This window comes from Erigeron canadensis, chromosome 5, assembly GCF_010389155.1.
Source record: "Erigeron canadensis isolate Cc75 chromosome 5, C_canadensis_v1, whole genome shotgun sequence".
NCBI lineage: Eukaryota > Viridiplantae > Streptophyta > Magnoliopsida > Asterales > Asteraceae > Erigeron > Erigeron canadensis.
Window position 1 is genome coordinate 3,726,851 of NC_057765.1, and position 24,443 is coordinate 3,751,293.

Here is a 24,443-nt window from a genome sequence, read left to right on the forward strand (position 1 = left end):
GCCGGAATCAACGGAATCAACAGACATTGAATGGTCGGCGACGGATTTCAAGTGGCCGGCGGCAGCACCTCTATCATCACAACAAATTCGCATTTGGGTTTTCTTTTCGATTTAAAACTTCTAACAGAAATCACTAAATAAGTTGTGGATGTAATCTTTTGGTTGTGGTCGGAGCATCAAAAACATGGTTACGGTGTTGGAGGAGATCCGGCAGTGGTGGTCGGAGCATCAGTAACATCAAGGTAGAGTATTTGTAAATATTGTTCTTTTGTTTAAAAAATCAAGTAAATGTGTTTTATGAGAAAAAAACAGTAAAGAATTGTTGGGGTGTTTATTACTGTGTGTGGGTGTCATAAATCTGGAAAAGGAAAAGAATAATATGTGGGTATGAAAGATAAAATAAGAATAAATACAAAAAGTTATATATCATATTTAATTTCGTTAAGGGTATTCGAGAGTGACAAAATGAGGATCGGTCAAATAATAATATCCCTACATAGGATGATTTGGCGTTATTAGATGACTATTGAGCATTGACTTGTTCATCTTCTTCTTAGATATTTCCATCAATTAATGGCCTCTAATGCTTATTCATAATTCTTTTTCGTCATCTATCTAGTCTAGCTAACATGACTCTTCCAAGAGCAAATGGAAGCAGTTATGACGTATTTTTAAGCTTTAGAGGTGAGGATACACGGCATTCTTTTACTGATCATCTTTATGCAGCGTTAAAGCAAGCAGGAATTAAAACATTTAGAGATAGCGATGATTCAGAAAGAGGTGAAGAACTTAAGCAAGAAATCCATCGTGCGATCAAAGCATCTGATGCTTCAATTATTGTGTTGTCGGAAAACTATGCAACTTCAACATGGTGTCTTGACGAGCTCTCGTTGATCTTAGACCGCAGGAGGGACTGCCATCATTTTGTACTACCCATATTTTATAAGGTGGATCCGTCGGATGTTGGTCAACAAAAAGGGACTTTCTCAATAGAAGCTAATTTAAATTCTTTTTCCCGGAGATGGACAGATGATAACGTGAACCGGTGGAAGGCAGCCCTTACGGAGGTCGTTGGTATTGCTGGCATGTGTCTTGTTGGGTATGCTTCAGTTTTAATATCTCTAGTTTAAAGTACATAAGAAAAAACATATTTTTAGTATACATACATCACCAAGCGTTACTTAGGGCGGCCAAATAAAAAGCAACTAGGCTAATTCGACCCGACAGCCTAAAAACCAACATACGTGCATCCTTAACGTTTTAACCACATGACCAGAATGCTCATAATTTATTACGAAAGACATATATACTTATATGACATACATACATATATATATATATATATATATATATAGGTTTTAGGTAAAATAAAACAACTATTAACGTAAAATAAATAAAACAATAGGTTTTTTTCAGTGATAATCACCGTGCATTATGAAAATCATCGTACATCAATTGCTTTGTGAATCTTCGTGCATCAATTTAACCATGATCCAAGGGTCAAGATTTTGTCTTATTTGTTTTACTTTAATACTTGTTTTACAATACCCAACCCCTATATATATATATATATTTAAAAATTTTGGTACTTGAAATTGAAGCCTTAGTGGTCGCCCAAATTGCCCCATGTACTATATATGCCGTGAACAAATATTTATGTACTAAAGTGTAATAAAATTCATGCGTTTTGTTATTGTGTGTAGCTAACTATAAAGATTTATATTGCATGTATCAAAAAATATATGTTGTATCTATTTAACTACTAGCTAATCAACCCGGGTTTAACCCGGGTTAACCGATAAACGTTTGCAAATAAATCGAATGATACCCGGATAACTTTAAAATATGCTGTCATATTAATATGTATAATAACAACGTTAAATAAGTTAAAAAGTTGTGATAAATTATTATGTAAAAAACGAAATTAAACAGAAACAATAGTATTGTAGTTGTGTACACACGTTAAAACACATTCGGTTGGCAAAAACAAAAACAAAAACGTTCTCTAGAAAAAAAAGCACCATAGTTTTCGGTCTATTATAACGAAAAAATAGGATGATTAAAATCTTACATATTAATGTGGACATTTAATAAAAATCTATATTAATAATACATATTTAAGAAAAAGATATATTGAATTTTTTAAAAAAAAGTATGATGTCATAATTAAATTAAAAGGATGTGTAGTAATATAATTTTTAAAAAATCTTATGTCATAACAATCCTATTTTATTAATATAATAGATTACTTTTCATCATTGATGTATCAGCAAATATTTCATCATTGTTTGTACTTTACTTATTTATATTTGTTTAAAGAATAAGATGGGGCAAGAGGATATATATATACATATAAATATATATATATATATAAAAGTGAATATATGGTTGTTAGATACCTAAGGTTAGGTATATAACCCATCACATACTAATTTTTTAATGTTTATTGTATAATGTATAAATGATTGGGCCCCCATGTTTTTGATGTATTAAAATATCAAGGTGTGAGGGTTCCATACCCAAGCTTGGGTATCTAACAACCACATATTCACATTCGTCATATATATTTTGTGGTTAGAATAAATGTGTGCTAAGCAAAGGCATGACTTAAAGTGATGATTTATATCAATTTAACTGAATTTTTATTTGAACACATGAATGGTTAAACAAACAATATTTATAAGATGCATTATTTTAGATTGACAATACTTCAAGATCAATCAAAGTTTCTATCAAAAATATTCGCCTATGTGTAAGGCAACCACCCCGGGGTTGTGGGTTGTCCATTAGGTGGGCTGGCGTGGAGGTGGTGTGGAAGCCCCAAAGTGGGTATTGGGGTATTGCGGGGAATAGTTTTTGGGGTTATTGTTAAGAAAGAGGTGTGGTTGAGGAGTGGTTGTGGTGTGGTGTGGTGTTGATGTGTCACTACCATTTTAATGTGGTAGCATTACCATTAATAATTCTTGTTGGGTCAAGAGACTTGTAGGGTTCATAACTGATCCAATGATGTTGCCTAGTAGGATTTTGAAAAGCTTTGCATCACAATAACTTTCTGTAGTTAGACAATAAAGAGGCACACATTAAAGTTCTTTTCAAAATAAAGTTTTCCCGGGAGCTGTTTGTTTTCTTCTAATCAGTATATCTGGGTAAGTTAACCATTTGAGGGCCTGAGTATGCATGACTCGGCTGTTGAATTTGACTGCTTTGAAGGCGTGAGTTTGTGAAATTTGACTGTTGACTGCCTTTTATTATTATTAATAATACTAATAAAAGAATTAAATAACAACCACGATTGTTGTAGGTTGAATATCTCGAAAGTGCGGAAAAGTGTTTAGAAACAGTCACTTGGATACCCGGATATCCCGGTTAGGTCGATTACATTTGAGTTAAAGACTTTTTCTCTCTGGTAACCTGGAGAGGGGAAACATTAACCCGTTTTATCAATCTAGTTAATTTATGACACTTACGCCCCCAACTTTTTTGGGTCGTAATCAGATGACTATGCTTTTCCTAATTTGGCCTTTTTGATTTATTGTAACCCGTAGTTTTCAACCAAGATCAAATTTAAACGTAAAGTAGTCGCTATGTTTTATTGTTTTCAACATTATTGTTATTATTACTTTATTGCACAAGCCATTAAATTTCACGTGCTAAACGTGCCATTTTTCTTTGCTTCTTGGTTACAGGTCTGAAACAGATTTTCTGAAGGAGGTTGTGGGTACCATTTACAATAGGCTTGATCGCAAACAAATTTATATTCCACCCAATATAATAGGGATGGATGCTCGAGAGAAGGAGATCAAGTCCTGGATAAATCAATCCGAATCTAAATATTTGGTAATTTATGGCATGGCAGGGAGTGGCAAATCAACGTTGGCCCAGTACATTGTATATTTAAATTTTCAAAGATTTGAGAGTGTTAGTATTGTTGAACACATTGGTCGAAAATGTAAAGAACCACATGATATGGTTAAGTTACAAGAACAACTTTGCACAGATATGTTAAGGGGCAAGGATAGAAGAATACCTAGTGTTTGTCAAGGTACACCTACAATTGAAGTGCTATTGGAACAGACGAAAGCACTCATTGTTCTTGATGATATTGTCAAAGAGAGTCAATTGGAAGATTTACTTGGATCTGGGAATATTAACAAAGAAAGCAAGATTATAGTAACAACTGATAATGATATAAGTAATTGGTTCGAGTTAAAATCCAGGAGCTGTGAAGAGTACAAAATGAAATTACTGAATGATGAAGAATCATTAGAGCTTTTAAGTCTTCATGCCTTCCGATCTAAAACCCCGAGAGATGGTTTCAAGGAGCTCGCAAAACGGGTGGTAGAGTATTGTGAAGGAAGTCCACTGGCTCTAGAAGTTTTGGGCTCTTCTTTGTCAAAGGATAATAGCATCAGGTCTTGGGAAAGTGCTTTAAATTTATTTGGAAAAGATTTTCACAGTGATATCTTTGGTGTACTCAAAAGAAGCTATGATTCGTTACCATATGACTCTGAAAAAGAGTTGTTTTTGCATATTGCTTGTTTCTTTGTTGGCAAAGACATGGATTACATAGTAAAGATATTGGAGCCTGAATACTCTGCAGAATCTAAGATCAAAACCCTTATCAAGCGATGTTTTCTTTATGTTATGCCTAACAAACAACTGATGATGCATAGATTGCTTCAAGAGATGGGAAGAAGCTTAGTTGATCGAGAATCACGTATATTTGCAGAACGTTCTCGACTCTGGCGTAATAAGGACTCTTATGATATGCTGAGAAGAGGAAAGGTAAGATGCCTCTTACTTACCTGTATATAGAAACTTACCTTCAGTGTTCACACCCCCTATAGTCGTATCTTTTCTATAGGTATAATTTTTTTGAACGCAAATTTTATAAAAAAACTAGCCAGAGGCTAAATAAATACAACAGGCCGAGATGGCCTAGTAAACGAAGGATACAATTAGATAATAGAATTTAAGAAGAAAGATCACTATGATGACCAAGAAACACTGGAAGGTCTGATTGATTTTTGTACCAAAAGTAACTTGTAGCTTTAAGTTCTTGGTTGAGCCACCTCACTGACGGTAGTTTGATGTTGAACAAGACTTTTGAGTTCTAAAAGTCGAATGTTTCATTCTTTTTCTGTTTAGAGTTCTGATCTATTGAAAGGTCTAACACTTGACATGCATATGCTGATGGAAGAGGATGAGTTCAATTCCAAGCAATTAAAAGAGGTATGTACCCGTTTCCCCTGTATGTTTTGATTTCTAAGCCTATAGTATGCGAATGCCTCTTTCATATCCTGTGTATCCATGATCAAGTAGGTGGGCCTACACTAAACCATAACTAATTAGCACCTCTGTTATGCCAGGCCACATAACAGCAGAGTGTGGTTTTGTCCTTGCACGGGTACAACATTTATCTGGATGGAGATATTTACACTTTCATAACCTTTTTCCTTTTAAAAGAAGAGAAAAGATCATTTTGTTTTGTGTGCACCTTTTTCCAAAAATATTGTGTATCCAATGTTCAAAACCCAAGGTTTCAACATGTAGAGTTGAAATACTGTACTCATGTCAAATCTTTTATGCAAAACAGCTTTTAATATTTGCATATCTTGTACCTTGGACCTTGAACCTAATGCTATCTGTGATGACCCATCAACCAATAGGTGGGTTACAATAAAAATATTTTTCTAAAGTTAAATTATAAAAGTGCAAATTTCATAAATAGTACTCTACTTATTCACATATTTGATTCAAGGATAGAACTATTTTATTGTCAATTAAGTAATAAACTTTTAATATGTTAACAATTTAAGAACTTTTTACCCCCGAGTAGGTCATTATCATGTCTTTACTTTTACTGGGCAATGGGCATGTACGATTAGTAAAATCGCCATAGTTTTTATTGTACTTAAAACTGCAAATCTTTAGTAACTTGATGATTGGTTTGGTGTTATACCCAGATTTGTGTCATGTGGTTGGTCATGATTGTCCACCTACTCTAAAGTAAATCTCATGTTTAAATTTCAGTCACCACTTACTACTGATTCACTTCAACGGATGGATCAACTGAAATTGCTCCAGCTCAATTTTGTGAAACTCACTGGATCTTACAAGGACTCATCACATCGTTTATTATGGCTCTGCTGGTTTGGATACAACAAAAGTATCATAGATTCTGACATATTCATGGGGAACATGGTAGCTTTAGATTTGAGCTATAGCCGCTTGAAAGAATTTGAACCACCCACGGTAGACACTTCAATATTTTGTTAGGTTCTGAGTTATTCATGGTATTTATACTCCATAAAACAACTCGCCCTTTCCCTTTTTCTCAAATAATGATTCCGGATACCTAAAACACGTCTATCCTTTACTCACTTAATTTAAATATCTCACCTAATATACCTATAATACCCTTAGTGAATTTAGTTGTAAAATACACCCTCAACCCTTAAAATAACTACAAACCCCTTTTTACATCAATAACCACACTTCCTACCGCCACTGCTGCATTGCGTGGGTACCCCTCTAGTTTATGTTTATACACACTGCTGACTATATCTTTTTACTTATGCAACAGGTTCTTCAATCACTAAGGATTCTGAATTTTAAAGATTCGTGCTATCTCTTAGAAATCCGGAACATCCATCTGATCCCCAATCTTGAGGCTTTGATTCTCTGGAACTGCCCCCGTTTGCTTCGTGTTTGTAAGACCATTGGGAGCCTTGAGAAGCTTGCTTTGTTAAACATGACAGGGTGTGAAAACCTGTACAATAAGGAGCGTCTTAATTCATTAGTAGAGCTCAAAGCTACTACCTCTGGCGGAGAAAGTACACAAGATCTGTCCTTTCCCTTGCCACATTCGTTGCAGCGATTATTCCTCAAAAACTGTAAACTTGAGTGTACTGATTATTTTCCCCTGAGTTTCAGTGATCAATCATCTTTGCAATATCTGAATTTAGGCAATAGTCTGTTTGAAGAACTACCTTGTTACATTCATCTTAAAAACCTTCGGGTCCTTGACTTAAGCCTGTGCTCAAGACTTAAATGTCTTCTATGTCTGCCAAGTACACTTGCAGAACTGTATGTATATTATTGTAAGTCAATAGAGAAAATAACATTTGAATCAGGTCGATTTACATTGCAAGAGTTTGGTTATGAAGGATGTATCAATTTGTCCGAAATTGAAGGCTTGCTTAGATTAGTGCTGATAGTCAAACTTGATGAAATTGATTTGGGCCATTTGATGTGGCTAAAAGAATATGAAAATCATGATGTGTGCCTGGTTGGAGATGATGGGCTCACCAAAGACAGAAGTTGTCGTCTTCAGGTTCTCTATTCCTCTCTTAAAAATATAAGCATATCGATATCCCACCTACAAGCTTATATATGAATGACTGAACTTTGTTGACTGTGTGATGCAGATGTTGTATGAATTCAATATTATGAGCACATCTCTGCCAGACATAAAGCATCCCAACTTGACACCTGAGTATGCAGCTCAATACACATGTTTATCTTTTGATGTGCCTTTGTGTCCTAGGAGCAGGAGTCTGAAAGGATTAAACATAACTTTCAGATATAGAATATCAGGTGAGGATTGGGCATGGTTCTGTAAAATTAGTATAACCAGTGTTGGTGATTTAATCTACAATCCCAAAGTATTTGGGAAACCTGCATCTGGTGAAGTTGGGGTGTGGTTAAGCTACTGGCCTATTGGAAACTTGTTAGACATTGGAGATGAAGTTGAGGTGTCGATTGTAGTGATGAGCGGGTTGGAGGTGCTTGAATGTGGTGCACGTCTGGTGTACACTGATGATGATGTAACAGGTGGAATCGTGGAAAATAAAATGGGTTGGGTAGAAACTCTTGGAGGAGACCTTTCTAGATTCCAACTAATCACAGGAGCATATTATCTTTGTCGACGTGATTTCTTCGAGCAAACGGAGGTTGGCAGACTTACGCCTGGTTGGTTTAGTATCTTAGTTGGTGATTATATCGACTCTACAGGTTTGTCCCTCTTGTTGCTAATTCTGGGTGCTTGCAATTGCATGTTAACCACAAATGAAGAATGTTTCTGCTAACACATACTTTTACAGAGGTACGGGGATGGAGGATGACTGGGCGACCTCAACAATTGTATCAATCATTTACAGAACTGAAAAGCATTAGCTGCATCATGTATGGTCCTGAAATGGTAACTATACTCTGTAATACTTCTGTTAGGCTTAAATACATGTTGCAAAGTTTAATCATCTTCAATCCCTTAATTATATATGGTTGGTTTAAATGGAAGTGCCACATATAATTCTGTTGACATGTGTGTAGCATTACCTTCTTTAGTTTGTTTTAACTTGCATAGTTAGCTATATTGCTGTATAAAACACAGCCATTTTTATTTAGTTTTGATGGAGTAAAAGTAATATAATTGTCACCATGTATATACTCTAAGACTGAAAGGGATTCTCATAAAAACGTCTAAGATTAAAATAAATTTATGTGTATCATAAGTATGAATCTCCTTTTTCATTTTCAAACTGAGTAAGCATTTGGGTAAAAGTCTCCTTATGGTGGAAAGTGTTTGAAGAATTTTTGTATTCGCACTTGTTTGATGCACCTTTTTACTCCTTGATGCACCAATACGTTACTATGTTGTTAATAACGGTGATATAACGGTTATTGGTCCTTCCCCAAAATACCGGTTCCGATATTAAGTTATTAACGGTGGTATTTACCTATATTTTACCGATATTTAGCTTTTTAAATATCGGTCTTAACGGTGTTAATAAAGGTTTTGTTTCTTTTCTTTTTTTTGGGGGGGGCCTAAAACCAATAAATATTTATTAGTCCAATCCTAGATAAATAAAAGCTCAAATTTTCAGCCCTAATTCTAACGTAAAACTAAAAAAACAAAAGTCCAGCCCTAATTTTCCATTCAAGCGATCGATCAGAAGGGTTTCTCCTTTGTCTTCACTTCTCAAGCGATCCATCTATTTCTCTGTCTTCACTTCTCTATCATGTTTCAAATACTATTAAGCTTGACTTTTAATACTACTATTAAGTATTATGTATTAATTATTTTGGAATATATATATATATATATATATATATATATATTGCATAATATTATAATCACCGTTATACCACCAATATACCACTATATCAAATATCGGTCCTTGACCGTTATAACCAATATTTGAGTATTAACAACATAGATATGTTATGGTGCAAGTTGGACCAAAAAAGTGCATCAATGTGGCAAAAGGTGCATCAAAGTGTAAAAAAGTTTTATTAGAGACGTGGCATCTCCAAAATCCTTCCTATAATACCATAAGGTGACCTTTCTTTGAACCTAACCCTTTTCATATGCTTTTTTTTTTGAACATCAACCCTTTTCATATGCTATTCTAGTTTCAATATATATTTTTTTATATTATTATATAACATGAATTTTTTGAAATGGGAAGATTAAGTAAATCATCAGAATCTAGTTTGCAGTTTTCGCACATTATGTTAATGATATGATCCCACATCGGCCAAGTATGGGATTGGTTGGTGGTTTATAAGCCTAGATGTCCCCTCCTCCTTTGAGCTAGCTTTTGGGATTATTGAGTTCTACACCTAGCTTACGGCATGATGCGAGCATATTATGGGATGGGTTCGTATCAATTGGTATCAGAGACAACCCAACCTTTCGAGGTTCCAGCGCTCGGAGTGGTGGCCTATGGAGTGGTGGCTTGGACCCAAGGAGAAGGGTGCCAACCGTGACCAACATAGCCGTGACCAACGAGGACGTTGGCTCTTCAAAGGGTGGGGTATTTATATGATCCCACATCGGCCAAGTATGAGATTGGTTGGTGGTTTATAAGCCTAGGTGTCCCCTCCTCCTTTGAGCTAGCTTTTGGGATTGAGTTCTACACCTAGCTTACGGCATGATGCGAGCCTATTATGGGATGGGTTCGTATCAGTTAATTCAATCTAGTTCTTGCAATTATCAAGTTTTTATAAACCTTGTTTTTTATTTATTAAAAAATAAACAGGAGAAAATATACAAGATTACAGAGATGTCTGAATCATCTTTTGTCGACGAAACCGCAATGGCCAAATCAACTATACTTAGGGACACCATGGAATCAGGAACAAGATCTGAAATTTGTGATTCAGAAACTAAGGTAGTTAAATTTTGAATAGAGGAATTTACTATCTCCTCACAACTCACTAAATTATAAATGACAGCTCATGGACATCTCTAAAGCACATATCATTGATAAATCTTTGGAGATGAAATCAAGCTCACTAGATGAGGAAATTCAATCTGCCACATCTGAATTTAGTACATTGAAAGCAGAGGTAATACAACATTAAGCTTGTTTATTTATAAAGTCAAAAGCAGAAAGTAAACAGAAAGAGTATATGCATAGTGTTTTTTCATTATTTGTCCAATAAATCTACCCTTAAGACTGAGAATTCTCATTTCATGAACAACTTACCTACAACTGGGAACACCCAACTGGATTTATGATGAGACCTTCTTCCCTGTTGTCAAGATGGGTGTTCACTTTGAAAGTTAATCCCAATGGTTCATTGCACCTGTTAAAAGCCCTATGAGTTGCAAAATTCTATTCTAAAACATACGGAATTGACTATAAAACCTCCCTAGTCACCAAGATGCAGCCCATTATTTGAATGTGTATAGCAATTGATGCCATTGATCATTGACCTCCTCGCTCCATATAGAATTCCTTTCTAAATGGGGTTCGCAAGAAGGACTATACGTGGCGGAATCACGTAGATGTATGATTAAGCAGGACACACTTAGAGACTTAGAGTATGTCGATTGAGACGTCTATATATATATATATATATCTCAAGCAGTATCCTAAAATGGGAGGAGTCCCCTAAGAGGGGTATTGAGGTGAATATAAGAGTGTTAAGGTAGAAAAGGGAGGGTGCCCAAGTAGGGTTGGGGTTTTGGTTGGGGACTTATGACATAATATGAAAGGGGTGTTTGGTTCATGGATTTTTTTGGAATTGGAATCTAAATTCCATGCCTTTCCTTTGGTTGAGAAATGGATGGAATTGGAATTCAAAAAATTTCATCAATTTCCTTAAAACATGGAATCTTCGTTTTCTTCACAAACTTGATGGAGTGTTTAAACATTCAAAGGAATTCATCTATGCTTACCAAATTACCCTATAACTAAATACCAATATAAAAAGTCTTCACTGATTTGATTCTCAGCGGATATTAACCGCCGCCGCCGCGCTTATTCCGGCTGCCGCTGCTGCTTACCGAAATCCGGCGGCCGCTGCCGCCGCGCTTATTCTGGCTGCCGCTGCTGCTTACCGAGATCCGGCGGCCGCTGCTGTGCCGCTACTCCACCACCAACCTTCTTGTTGTATCCTTTTTTTCCATTAGTTTTTTAATGGGGTCTCTATTGATTCTGTAAGGATCTATAAAAAAGAAGAACCGCTAACCATGTAAGCGTTGGCCGGAAAGGCGGAAACAATGGAGGAACGGCGGCGGTGATTTGTCTTGTAAGGGAGAAAGAGGTGGCGATGGTGTTGACGGTGAAAGTGATATCATGAAAAATGATGGCTGAAGTTTAGAGATTTAAGAGGTTTGTTGAGTTTAAATGATCGGAACATCTTAGTGTTTACTTTTTCTTTTCCGGTCACATTTTGTATTGAATGTGTGAAATGGGTATGCACAGTGTGTGCGCGATGAGATATGGATGGATATGGACAATTCATATTATCATTAAATTATTATTTATATATTATTTATTATCATTAAAAGATCATTATTTTTAAAAGTATAAACAAAGGTTAATTTTGTCATTTGATATAATTTTGTTTTGAATTCCCTAAACTGAATACCATTGAATTCCGTCAACCAAAAAAAAGACAGATTTTGAAACTTTCAGATTTCAATTTCTTCAAATTCCAATTCCTTAAAAAACATTCTGTGAACCAAACTGCCCCGAAGAATTTTTAGTAAATACATAACATGCCTTGAAGTGTAAAGTATCGAGAAGAATAAAGTGTCTAATTGTGTAACAAATTTTTTAGTGATGATTGATTATATTGAAATACTATTTGATTGGGATGTTTTAATTGTGGGATAATGCATAAGTATGATATAATAACTTTTGTCAGAATACAAAGTTGCTAAGATTATCAAAACTTAGAATATTGATTTCTGAGTTTGCATCTAACAATTTTCTTTAGTTTTGCATTTTTTTTTATAGCCATTGGACACCTTGTTATGCTCACTTGATGGGTGATATTGTGGCTGCTTTTTATATAGTTTTATTATTGTTGATGATGATGACACCTACTTAATTGTTTTTGGTGAACCTTCTTAACAGATCCTGACGACTTCCACTTATTCATGTAGTATCACCGCTTCTCCTGAGGGTAATGCTACACTGTATGACATTTTCCTGAGCTTTAGCATCAAGGATATTCATGATAGCACTTTGATGGATCATCTCTATGACACGTTAGTGGGAGCACAATTTATCACTTTTAGGGATTATGAAGTTAACAAAGGTGAACTGACACCGGAAATAGAGAGTGTAATAAAGAAATCTAGGTCATCAATTGTTGTATTGTCAAAGAACTATTTAACTTCCCCTTGCTGCCTTGACGAGCTTCAGTTGATTATTGAGCAAATGAGAGAGCGCAATCACTATGTTTTACCCATTTTTTTCCACATCGAGCCCTCGTATGTTAGAAAACAAAGTGAAACTCTCGAGGCACAACTAAATTTATCTCCAAGGTTTACTGATGTTAGTGTGAATGTGTGGAAGACAGCCCTTACAAAGGTTGCTGATTTGGCCGGATTAGTACTTTCTAGGTATGCATCAACTCTGTTGCTCATAATCTTATCATCACATACATATGTGAGTTTTTTTTGGGCGGTTGGGCCGCGCCAATGTCAGTGACCTGACAGGCAAATCCAATAACTACTAGTTTCTAACTTCAAGCCAGATAATTTCTACTTCATTACATGTAACTCCGTGAATTTTTGTTTATAAATGTGAGTCAGTTTACTGATAATTTAAGATAAATTTGTGCTAGTCACCTGTTTACATCTATCCCTTTCTCATCCTAAATTTCTTTCATACTGTACTTTTAAAGGAGTAGGTGTATTTATTTTGTTGTAATTTTTTAATCACTTTATTTTTAAAAAACAGAAAATAAATCAATATAAAGTTTACAAGTACTGTGGATTTTGCAATATTTGATTTTTTAACATTTGTATCATTAACGCTCGAGTGACATCTGCTGAAGTTACTTGTTTTGTTTCTGTAGTGACAGGTCTGAAACAGAATTTCTGGAGGTTGTTGTTGATACCATTTATAATACACTTGATCGGGGACAACTTTTTCTTTCTCCCAATTTAATGGGTATAGATGCTCAAGTGAAAGAAATACTTTCTCGGTTAATGCAATCTGATGAAGAATTCATAGTAATTTGTGGCATGGGAGGAAGTGGCAAGTCGATGTTGGCTAAGTACATCATCCATTCTAATTGGCAGAGTTTCCAAAGTATTAGTTTCATCGAAGACATTGGTAGCAGATGCAAAGACCCATTTGATTTGCTTGAATTACGAAAACAACTTTGCAGGGATATTTTAGGAGGCAAGAACAGAAAAATATCCAGTGTATACCATCTTCGTAAAATTGAAGAGGTCTTAGAAACCCGAAAGGCACTTGTTGTTCTTGATGACATTGTTGAACCTAAGCATTTAGAAACTTTAATTGGAACTGGTAATATCAATAAGCAGAGCAAGATTGTAATAACTACCAGGGAGAATAGTATATGTAAATGGATCGAATCCATGTCGTGGAGGTGTCAAGAGTACAAAATAAAATTACTGAGTGATAGTGTTTCATTAGAGCTTTTAAGTCATCATGCCTTTAGATCCAAACTTCCATTGGATGGTTACGAGAAGCTTGCAAATCAGATAGTAGACTATTGTGAAGGAAATCCACTGGCTCTGAAAGTGTTGGGTTGCTCTCTGTCAGGTCATAGCATTTCACACTGGGAAAATACATTGGATTCATGGAAAAGAGCGATTCATTCTGGAATTCAAGATGTGCTCGTAAGGAGCTATAACTCACTGCCATATGATTCTGTGAAAGACCTGTTTTTGCATATTGCTTGTTTCTTTATTGGCCAAGATGTGGATTATGTGGTAAAGATATTAGAGCATGATTATTCTGCTGTATCTGGGTTCAACATACTAATCAACAAACACCTTCTTTCTGTTTCGCTAAACAAAAAACTGAGGATGCACCGATTGCATCAAGAAATGGGGAGAAACATAGTCTATCAAGAATCACCTGAAGACCCTTCAAAACGTAGTAGAGTTTGGCGTGATATTGAATCCTATGATCTTCTGAGAAAACAAATGGTAAGATGCTTCTTATGTGTACATGGATACTTATTTTCTCTCATACTTTCTTAACCCTCTTAATGTTTAGGGTTCAAAAACAATAGAAGGTCTAGCATTCGATATGACAAAGCTGAGCCAAGAAGATGCACGGATTGCATTTAAGGTAATACAAAATTAGTGAACATAAATGCATGGTTGTCATATAGTAAGAAGCCATAAAGCTTTTCTTAGAAAACCAGCATTTTAGGTTTACATCTGAGGGGGTCTTATATTAATATGTGTTTATGTGAATATCTAGTGTGCAGTTTACACGTTTCTTTGTTCATGCCCAGCTAAAAGTTATTCTATCTTCTTAATGTATATTGGAAGGCCAAATACAATGGTTTGAATGCAATTGTAATATGTCAAGGTAGCAAGTTTAAATGGTGTTAAAAAATTTCAAAAAAGGCTTCACATTTATGTAAATACTAGCAAGCAACTCCTATGCGGAGTGAGTCGTGTGACCAAATATTTCACGGTCGGAAATTCATGGTGATCGTCGTGACGCTTTTCATGTTGCTTGGTTTCATAACTAGTTTTAATTTTTAGAGTAAAAATAAATATGTTTGTGGGGTATCGAGTTATAGGGTTGAAATTATTAGTAATTTGGTGTAATTAATGGTTGTGATCTAAAAAAGTAAGTGTTTGAAATATGAGTGATGGAAATTAAAGTTATTAGGTGTTTGAAAGGTAAGTGGTTGTGATAGATTAAGGATGTGACACTAATTAACACTTCGTTTGTTTATAATGTAGTCGTCAGAGTTTAGAACAGATTCACTTGAACAGATGGATAACCTAAGATTTCTTCGGCTAAATTGCGTGGAACTCGTTGGATCCTACAAGAACTTCTCAAAAGAATTACGATGGCTGTGTTGGATTGGATTCCATTTAAGGGCTATACCCTCTGAGTTATACATGGGAAACATGGTGGCATTAGATATGAGCTATAGTAAATTGGTAGTATTTGAACCTCCCATGGTAGGGTTTCCAATCTCTATTTTTATCAACTGGCCTTTTAGTGTCTCTTGGTTAATCGGTGCTGAATAATTCTTGTTAATTTTACAACAGGTTCTTCGATCATTGCAGATTCTAAATCTCAAAGACTCGCACAATCTATTAGAAATCAGCGACATCTATCTGATCCCTAATCTTGAGACTTTGATTCTCAGGAACTGTCACCGTCTAATTCATGTTTGTGAAACCCTTGGAGATCTAAACAATCTTTCTTTATTAAACATGACAGGATGTGTAAGCCTATGGGACGTTTCTTTACCACGCTCACTAGAAAGAGTATTTCTCAAGGACTGCAATCTTGAATCCACAGATTACGGTTCCCTTAGTTTCAGTGATCAATCATTTTTGACATACTTGAATTTAGCAAATAATCTATTTGAACTCCTGCCTCGCTACAGTCATCTTACATATCTTCGCGTCCTTGACTTGACTTTGTGCTCAAGACTTAAACGGCTTCTATCTCTTCCAAGTACACTTGCAGAGTTGTATGTAAATTACTGTGAGTCGCTAGAGAAAGTAACTTTTGAATCACAACGATTCACATTGCAAAAGTTTGGCTATGAAGGTTGTATTAGTTTATCAGAAATTGAAGACTTTATCAAATTGGTTCCAGTAGTTAAATTAGATGAAACAGACTTAGGACACATGAAGTGGCTCAAAGAATATCAAAATCATGAGGTGTGTCTGATTGGTGTTGCAGAGCTTACCAACAAAAAAAACCAGTGTCTCCAGGTTTGCTATTCTTTTCTGAATCACATGCGTAAGCTCACACATGCACAACAATGCGCCAGCTGAGACTGGTTAATAAAGTATTAATAGCTGAAATATGCTGTTTGCTTTGCAATATACATACAATTCCGATCAAGTGAAAACACTCTTAAAGTAAGAACAATGTGAAACAATCAAAAACTTTATGTAGATGCCTTATAAGTCCATATAATTAACATAGTGTATCGATGCATCCATGTATTAATGCTTATTTAAGATGCAAATGCATCAACTTGATAAAAATTTGAGATGCAAAAGCATCAATTTAAGTGTTCGTTCTTACTTTAAGGGTGTTCTGAAGGCTACCCTATATCTATATATTATATGGGAAAAGTGAATATAAGGTTGTTCTATACCTAAGCTTAGGTATGGAACCCCTCACATACCAATATTTTATGTTTGTTGTATAATAAATATGTGTGTTATCTTTATTGCTTGTGTGGCACAGGTGTTGTACGAATTCGGTATACTGAGTACATCTCTGCCTGAGATAAAGGATCCGAACATGATGCCCGACTATGTATCTGAGTCACCGTCTTTGTCATTTAGTGTGCCTTCATGTCCCGGTAATAAGAGGATCAAAGGATTAAATGTATCTTTCAAGTATACAATATCCGGTGATGATTGTGCATGGTTTGCTAAAATCAGTACAAACAATGGTGTTGATTTGATGTACAACCCTAAAGTGTTTGGCAAACCTGGATTTAGAGAAGTTGGCATATGGTTAAGCTATTGGCCTATGAAAACATTAGACATTGGAGATATTGTTAGTGTCTCTATTGTTGTGATGAGCGGGTTGGATGTAATTGAGTGTGGTGCGACCCTTGTGTACACTGATGATTTAGCAGACGAGACTTTGGAAAATAGGCTGGGATGGGTAGAAACTGTTGGTGGTGATTTGTCTGAGTTTCAACTAAGCTCAGGAGCTTACTATCTTTGCCGCCAGGATTTCTTTGAGCTAGTGGAAGTTGGAATATTGACCTCTGATTGGTTCAAACTCTTAGTTGCTGACAAAGTTAATGATACAGGTATTTTCCTCTTGCAAGCTATTTACGGTTTTTTTTTATTATTATATTCAGTTTAAGCTATGAACAAAGAAAGTTCCTCGTATTCAACATTTTCTCAGAGGTACAAGGATGGACGATGACCGGTCGACCTAAGAAGACAAGTCCACCTTTTACAGAGTTAGGATGACAAATTCACGATCAATACATTGTCTATGGTAAGGCTCTGCAAATTTTCGATTTCTGCAAAAATTTATAATAAACTATTTTCCGGACATAGACATTCACAGTAAAACAGTTGATGTCCATAAAAAAAAAGTAGTAATATTTAATTTCAATACTAACTATTGACTATTGTGTATAAAAGGAACATTCTAACCTTCTATTTTGTTTTTGGTAAGATGAAAGAAATCTAAAAGAAAATAAAACTGGTGAACTGTACTAAGTTATGTGTTTAGTTCTTTATGTGATTATATAGGTATTTGCATGCCAGTTTGATCGCTCTGTAGATTATAGATTTCGATGACTGAATAGTTCATGTAGTGGATAGCCGGCATTCAAGGTAAATATACGGGTAAATGGTTGATAGTTTCCAACTAATGGGCGCGAACCATTGCTTGATTGATTGAGTTAGCTTCCAAAAAGTGGGTTTGAACCATTCTTTGGTTGATTGAGACAATAATATGTTATGAATCCATATAAATAAAAAGAATAGTGTTTATAATATGCATGTCTATCTCCCATATTAACTAGTATGGTCTTAGTGTCTTACTAGATATGCAGTCTAGATTCCATGTAAACAATAGTAAAGCATTTGATTGCATGGCCTTGCTACATATGGGGTAGAATTGTAGATTACATGTGATAAAGGCCAATCAGATAAGTTGCATTATATATTTATATGCATCTAAGTATGTTGGGCTTATCATTATAAGCTTTATTTTCTAGGTATGATCAACGAATTCATGGGTGATTTGGTGGATGCTTGAATTTAATTTTCGGGCAAGCAAATGCTGAGAATATATTTCTTTTACAATTATGTTACCCCAATCGATAAAGATAAAGGGAGAAGTATATGTTTTATAGAAGGGTTGTAAAGTCTTATTTTGTAGAGGTGAGATCAGGTCTTGCCGGCCATACCTGAAACCGGAAAGGAACAAAATTGAAACCTGTGGACCATACTGGAAGGCACCTGGGTCGATTCGGGCCCAGGCTAACCAGTTTGGCCCGAAAATATACTGGGTTGAGCACGAAAAGACCTGAGACTACTAAAAACTGAAATCCAACTTGATTGTATTGTAATTTGTAGGTAGTGAGTCTTGTAGATATAGAGGAAGACAAATTGAAACCCACTTTATTGGCTTTGATTTATATGGTGTACTTTTTAGAGGTGATTTTTCTATGGAAGTCTCTTTTATCTTAGATACAATTCTGTGTCATTATGCAATGTTCCATTTTTGAGAAATATACTAAAAATTGTATAGTGTTACATTTTGTTTACGACGTTAGAATATTATTTTATTTTTACTAGTTCAAAATATACACAATGACACAAACAAAAAAATAAAAGCAAGAAAACAAATAAAAAGAACTTAGGGGATATTCAAAGAGTTATATTTATTTCTATATCCGTTTCCATTCAAACAAAGTGCGGTATCTATTACTAATGCTTTTCAAAAAAAAAAAAACACAGTATTAACTTATTTTGAGAAAATATCTTAGTGATCCTTTCATGTACCACCAATTTATCAAACATCCCACTCATCAATCCAATAAATTTTTCGACTATTTTCATTCTAAAGAGTCAACAAGAGATTCGCAACGCTGGAACATGGCTTGAATCATATTTGACTCGTTTTCCTTGTTAAGGTTATCCATATTATGTTTTTTAAATACAACTAATCTTCTATATAAAGTCTAAGACCATCCGTAACGCTCAGCTTGTTGCCAGCGTTTTTGGCCCGGCCCAACATGCCGAGGCCATGGTTGGTTGCTTGTACCGGTTGGCCAGTTTGTTGGTTCAGCTTGGTGGAGACCCGGTGGGCGAGGAGCATTTTTTTCCCCTCTTTGCTAGATTATACACTATATATATGGATTATATAGCAATATTATCACTTAATTTAACCTAGTAAATTATATAAACCAAAGGGAGGGAAATAGAGGAAATTTATATCCAAAAAGATGATGATCATGAGTTAAACGTTAAATATATTAATTAGATGACAATATGCAGATCCACAACAAGCACACTTATTAGCATATGCTTAAAAATAAAAGTAAAACAAATACGTACATGGTCTAATTAAATAGTAGTACATATATAGGCTAATTTTTTTTATTTTATATATGCTAGCTATATGCTATGAATACATAAAATCACATAGCAACAACCATATATAACAACACAACAACAACACAGTGATTAGCTTGTAGATCTGCAACCAGCCAGCCGGTGGATCTTCTTAGTGGTGGTGACCATGATGATGGTGTGGATGTGGCTTATGTGGTGGTGGTGGAGGGTGGTGGACCACATGTACTACTGGTGGTGGAGGGTGGTGAACCACTGGTGGAGGTGGGTGGTGGACCACCGGTGGAGGTGGGTGGTGGACGACTGGAGGTGGAGGAGGGTGGTGGACTACATGTACTACTGGTGGTGGAGGGTGGTGAGGATGGTGGTGGTGATGGGGTGGTGATCTTGGCATTTTATTTATTTATTTCTTTCTTTTTGAAGTTATGTGTGGTGGTAGTTGGTTTTGAGAGGAATTGTTGGGTTTATATTGATTGGAGGATAGTATATAATATAGACTAACAAAAGTCAAGTAAAAACGTGTGCATGTGTGTGTGGTATGGTGTTAGGTGTAAGTTACTTAACCATGAATTAAATGAATTTGGTGTCGACGTTCATCTACTCCACGTACTTACTTTCTAAACATTTTATATTTTACTTAGATCAGAGGGTTGCAAAATCTTCGTTAACAAAAAGGAAGCCATCAAAATATCATAGAAATCAACCCATCTACCAATATACTTAACGTAACTAACTTGTACAATATATTATAAAGAATGCATGTAATGGGAAATTTTAATGAAAAGAACTTACTGCCTATATCTATTCGATTAATGAAAAAATTAAACATAAAAAGATTGGTTGGAAAGATTGGATCAGATTTAATATAATGTTAACAAAAAGTAGATATTATAAAGTGATTAATTGGAAGGATTAGATGAGAATTAGTGGAATGTAAATATTGTAATTGTTTGGTATATGTTAGCCTTTAGTATTTTCAGATTATGTGAAAAAATGGAAATTCGTTGGGACAAGTATTCTAAAGATATATATTATTTGTTTGGTATATGTTGGCTTTAGTATTTTAAAAATGTATATTATTCTTAAAACTCTTACAAGAATTTTTATATATACAATCTAAATAAATTTTTGTTAGTTATTTATTTATTTTTTTATTCCTCTCTTTTCTATCTTTAAAAACAAAAACCATGATCATATAGCTTCTCAACAAAAAAAAATATTAATTAATTTTTGGTATTTTGTTCATTATATGATATTGAATTGTTATATTGTTTTTGTTTTTCAACTCTTTTAATTTATTTTATTATCAATTGTAGGTTAGTCATGACTTTTTTTTTCTACAAAAGGTTTATTCTTTTAAATTTATTTTGCTCATTAATTTATTTTTCTCGCTATTTATATCTTTCTTTTTTAAATGTAGAATATGACATATATTTTGTTATTTTTTGTTAGATGAAAAGAAGACAACGTTGGTTCATTTTAAAGATTTGAACCCAACACATAATAAATCATCGTCTAACACATGTTATCGTTTTGATTCCCTTTGATATATATATATATACACTTTGCTTATACTGAGAACCATTTTTTTAAGAACCATAATAACTCTAAAATTATGTATTGAATCACATATTTTTTTTTGTTTATTTACATGAGAAATGATATAAAAAAATATGTTGTAGAAGAAACTTTTTAATAAAACCTTCAAGATAGCCTTTTGTGAACATTTGTAGAAGAAACTTTTTAATATGTTCACATTGTCATTCACATGTTAACAAATGGGTATATATAAGGTTTTGAAAAAAAAAATTTTCTACAACATATATTTTTATAACGTTTCACATGTAAATGAACAAAAAAAACATATGATTCAATACATAATTTAAGAGTTCTCAAGGTTTTTACAAAAATGTAGGTTCTCAAAATAAGGGTCCCATATATATATATATATATATATATATAGTTTTATGGACTTTTAATGCATCAAAATGATGTTTTTAAGTGTTCTCACCGTTCTTATTTTAAAAGTGTTCTCACCGGAGTGTTACCATATATATATAATATATATGTGTGTATGTGTGTGTGTGTGTGGTAAGGTTCATTTGAGAACTATTTACATATAAACATAACTATAACTTGATAGTTCATATGTGAACCAATATGTTCACACATACCATTCACATATGAACATCAAATTATAATATAGAAGTTCTCATGGTTCTTTCAATCCAAATGGTTCTCACATTAACCTTTTCCTAGGGTAAGGTTCATGTGAGAACCATTCACATATGAACATAGGTAATATTAAGTATAAATTGATATGTTCTATGTGAACGAATATGTTCACATATACTATTCTCAAATGAACATCAAGTTATAATTTAGAGGTTCTCATGGTTTTTCCAAATCAAATGGTCTCAAAAGAACTATATATATATATATATATATGGTGGCTATCAAATGAGAACAAAATTAAAATGAATACTTAAAAACTATATTTTGATGCATTAAAAGTTCATAAAACTAACATAGTGCATAACTAATTATCATTATTCTAGTGTTTAACAACACATTGATTCATCAAAATCGAAAAAATCACGTTTTTTGTTGGATGCATCATTTTGATGAATATGCATCCAAGATGAATGCATAAAACAAAAAACATGGTTATTTCGATTTTGACGGATGAATGTGTTGTTAAACACTTAAATAATGATAATTAGTTATGCACTATGTTAATTTTATGGACTTTTAATGCATCAAAATGATGTTTTTAAGGTGTTCTCACCGTTCTTATTTTAAGAGTGTTACTACAAAAAAACAGGCCTTCAGAAACTGAAAAATAGAGACTGATTTTCCTGTTTTCTATAGGCTGGTACTTTCTACGACTAAGCTGTAGTAACTGAATAATCAACAACGACTGATTTTTCAGTCTCTGAATGCCTACTTTTTTTAGTAAATTGGTCAGTGGCTTGTTGATAACCCCATACCCCTTTCAAAATTTTCGGTAATAGCCTGCCTAGAAAAGCCTCTCAACCCCTTGACAGTAGTGGGTTGTGGCCAGCTCAACGTTATCACCGGAGTGTTACCATATATATATATATATATATTATTGAGACTACCCGTCTATCGGATAGGGTTAAAGACTAATATTGGATATATAGAAGACTTTGCAGTATTTAAAAAGGATAATGATAAATCAACCTAATTGATATGCCCAATAATAAGATGATGACATTTGAAAAATTGAAGGGATAAGATATAAAAAAAAAACTAATGAAAAACACGTGTCAAAATTTTAAAGTTTTAGGTTGATTTTTAGGCATATCTCTAAGTCTATTTGTTGTTTTCCTTTAGAAAAAGTAGAGTTTTCGTTTTTGGTTAAACTTTTTTTTTTTTTTTGTAAAGTTACTTTAGAACATAATGGAGGCAATTTTAACCAGTAATTTATTTAACCTCCAACTCCTCTTCATGGAAAATACTTTGAAATGAGAAATCCAAACTTGAACCTAAAATATTTGGAAAAACTCATCTCCAAGGCCCATATAATGGATCCACGTAATGGATTCAGAAGTACAAGCGCAAATATAAAGAGTAAGGGTCTGTTTGTTTTTTTAGTCATTAAGTGACTGAATTGATAAAGTGACTGAATGGATAAATAATGTCTGTATGGATTAAGTCAATACAGTTATTTTTTGTTTATTAAGTCAAAAAAACAAACACTTTTGATGACTTAATGGATTAAGTATTCTTGATTAAGTCACAACTTATTTATTAAGTATTAATCAAACACCACCTAAATAATCTAACGAGTAAGTCGGTAACCAATCTTCAATATATATAACACCACAAAGACAATCCATAATTTTATTATAATAAACATAAACATAAATTATATGTATTCATAATTAGATAAGATAAGGATTTACAAAGCGTCATGAATCATAATAATAAGCAGACCCAAAAAGAGGTCGATCTTTTTATTGATATCCATAGATATGATATCCTTAATTAATAAACAAAGTTACATAGCAAACAGACATAACATAACATAATATAATGATGATCGATTGATCGAGCTAGTTGATCTGCGTAACACAGTCTTCTTACTAATTAGTGGTGGCCATGGTGTGGATGTGACTTACTTGGTGGAGGTGGGTGGTGGACGACTGGTGGTGGTGGTGGATGATGTACAATCGGAGGTGTTGGGTGGTGAACAACCGGAGGCGGAGGGTGGTGGACCACTGGTGGAGGAGGAGGGTGGTGGACTGGTGGTGGTGGGTTGTGGTGATGGTGGTGTGGAGGTGATTTAGGCATTTTTCTTTTGTTATTTTTGTTTTGTTAGTTACAACTTACAAAGTAGTTGTTTGGGTTGGGTCGTGTATATAATGGAGAAGTAATACTAAAAAAAGTCAAACACGACATGTCGACGTGTGTGTAGGTAGGTACCACTTAATCCACTCCACCGACTATTTTACATTTCAATGTGAAATTATCGGGCGTTGTCATGGAAGATATTATATTTATTCTATTTCGTATTATATAAAAATTATTACATGATTTTAGAAATATTATATAGCTCAAAACTTGAGTTGATATTGATTTTTTAATGAGTAAGTAATTGTAAATTAGACAAAATCGACAATATAATTTTATAACAGATTAATATATTATATAAATTCCAAAAGATAATACGTATACAAGTAAAATATTTATAATAAAAAAACAAATTAATAATACAAACATAATCAAAGCTAATTCCCAAATAATTGAAATAGAATGTGAAACAAAAATAATCCATAATAATAAAACATCAACCGAAATAACATTGAAAATAATAAGTGTTTCAAACAAATTTTTCGGAGATGGTTAGGTGTATATATTCAAATCATACACC

General features: G+C 34.1%; 1 protein-coding gene across 3 annotated transcripts; it reads left to right on the forward strand.

Annotated features, from left to right (window-relative positions):
• The first annotated feature begins 536 nt into the window (after positions 1-536).
• On the forward strand, positions 537-18,660 carry LOC122599129. Of its 3 annotated transcripts, none has more exons than XM_043771586.1 (17): positions 537-1,099; positions 3,687-4,785; positions 5,149-5,232; positions 6,034-6,255; positions 6,587-7,336; positions 7,431-8,016; positions 8,106-8,203; positions 10,047-10,178; positions 10,243-10,356; positions 12,378-12,868; positions 13,327-14,431; positions 14,502-14,576; positions 15,206-15,430; positions 15,521-16,198; positions 16,683-17,262; positions 17,361-17,456; positions 17,717-18,180. In XM_043771586.1, exons 1-16 carry the CDS (start codon positions 630-632, stop codon positions 17,426-17,428), a joined length of 6,777 nt encoding a protein of 2,258 aa, XP_043627521.1. In that variant the 5' UTR covers positions 537-629; the 3' UTR covers positions 17,429-17,456; positions 17,717-18,180. The 3 variants fall into 3 exon arrangements, with proteins under 3 accessions (XP_043627521.1, XP_043627520.1, XP_043627522.1); XM_043771585.1 differs by lacking the exon at positions 17,717-18,180 and adding an exon at positions 18,187-18,660 and having other exon boundaries at positions 538-1,099; XM_043771587.1 differs by lacking the exons at positions 10,047-10,178; positions 10,243-10,356; positions 17,717-18,180 and adding an exon at positions 18,187-18,660 and having other exon boundaries at positions 539-1,099.
• Positions 18,661-24,443: the final 5,783 nt, after the last annotated feature.

What these genes read in the sequence shown, in the direction of transcription:
- LOC122599129 (XM_043771586.1), top strand. Translation starts at nt 630, where the DNA reads ATGACTCTTCCAAGAGCAAATGGAAGCAGTTATGACGTATTTTTAAGC. An exon ending in ACAGAAGTTGTCGTCTTCAG is followed by an intron (nt 7,337 to 7,430) that starts GTTCTCTATTCC and finishes TGTGTGATGCAG; the next exon opens with ATGTTGTATGAATTCAATAT. An exon ending in ATGCACGGATTGCATTTAAG is followed by an intron (nt 14,577 to 15,205) that starts GTAATACAAAAT and finishes TTTATAATGTAG; the next exon opens with TCGTCAGAGTTTAGAACAGA.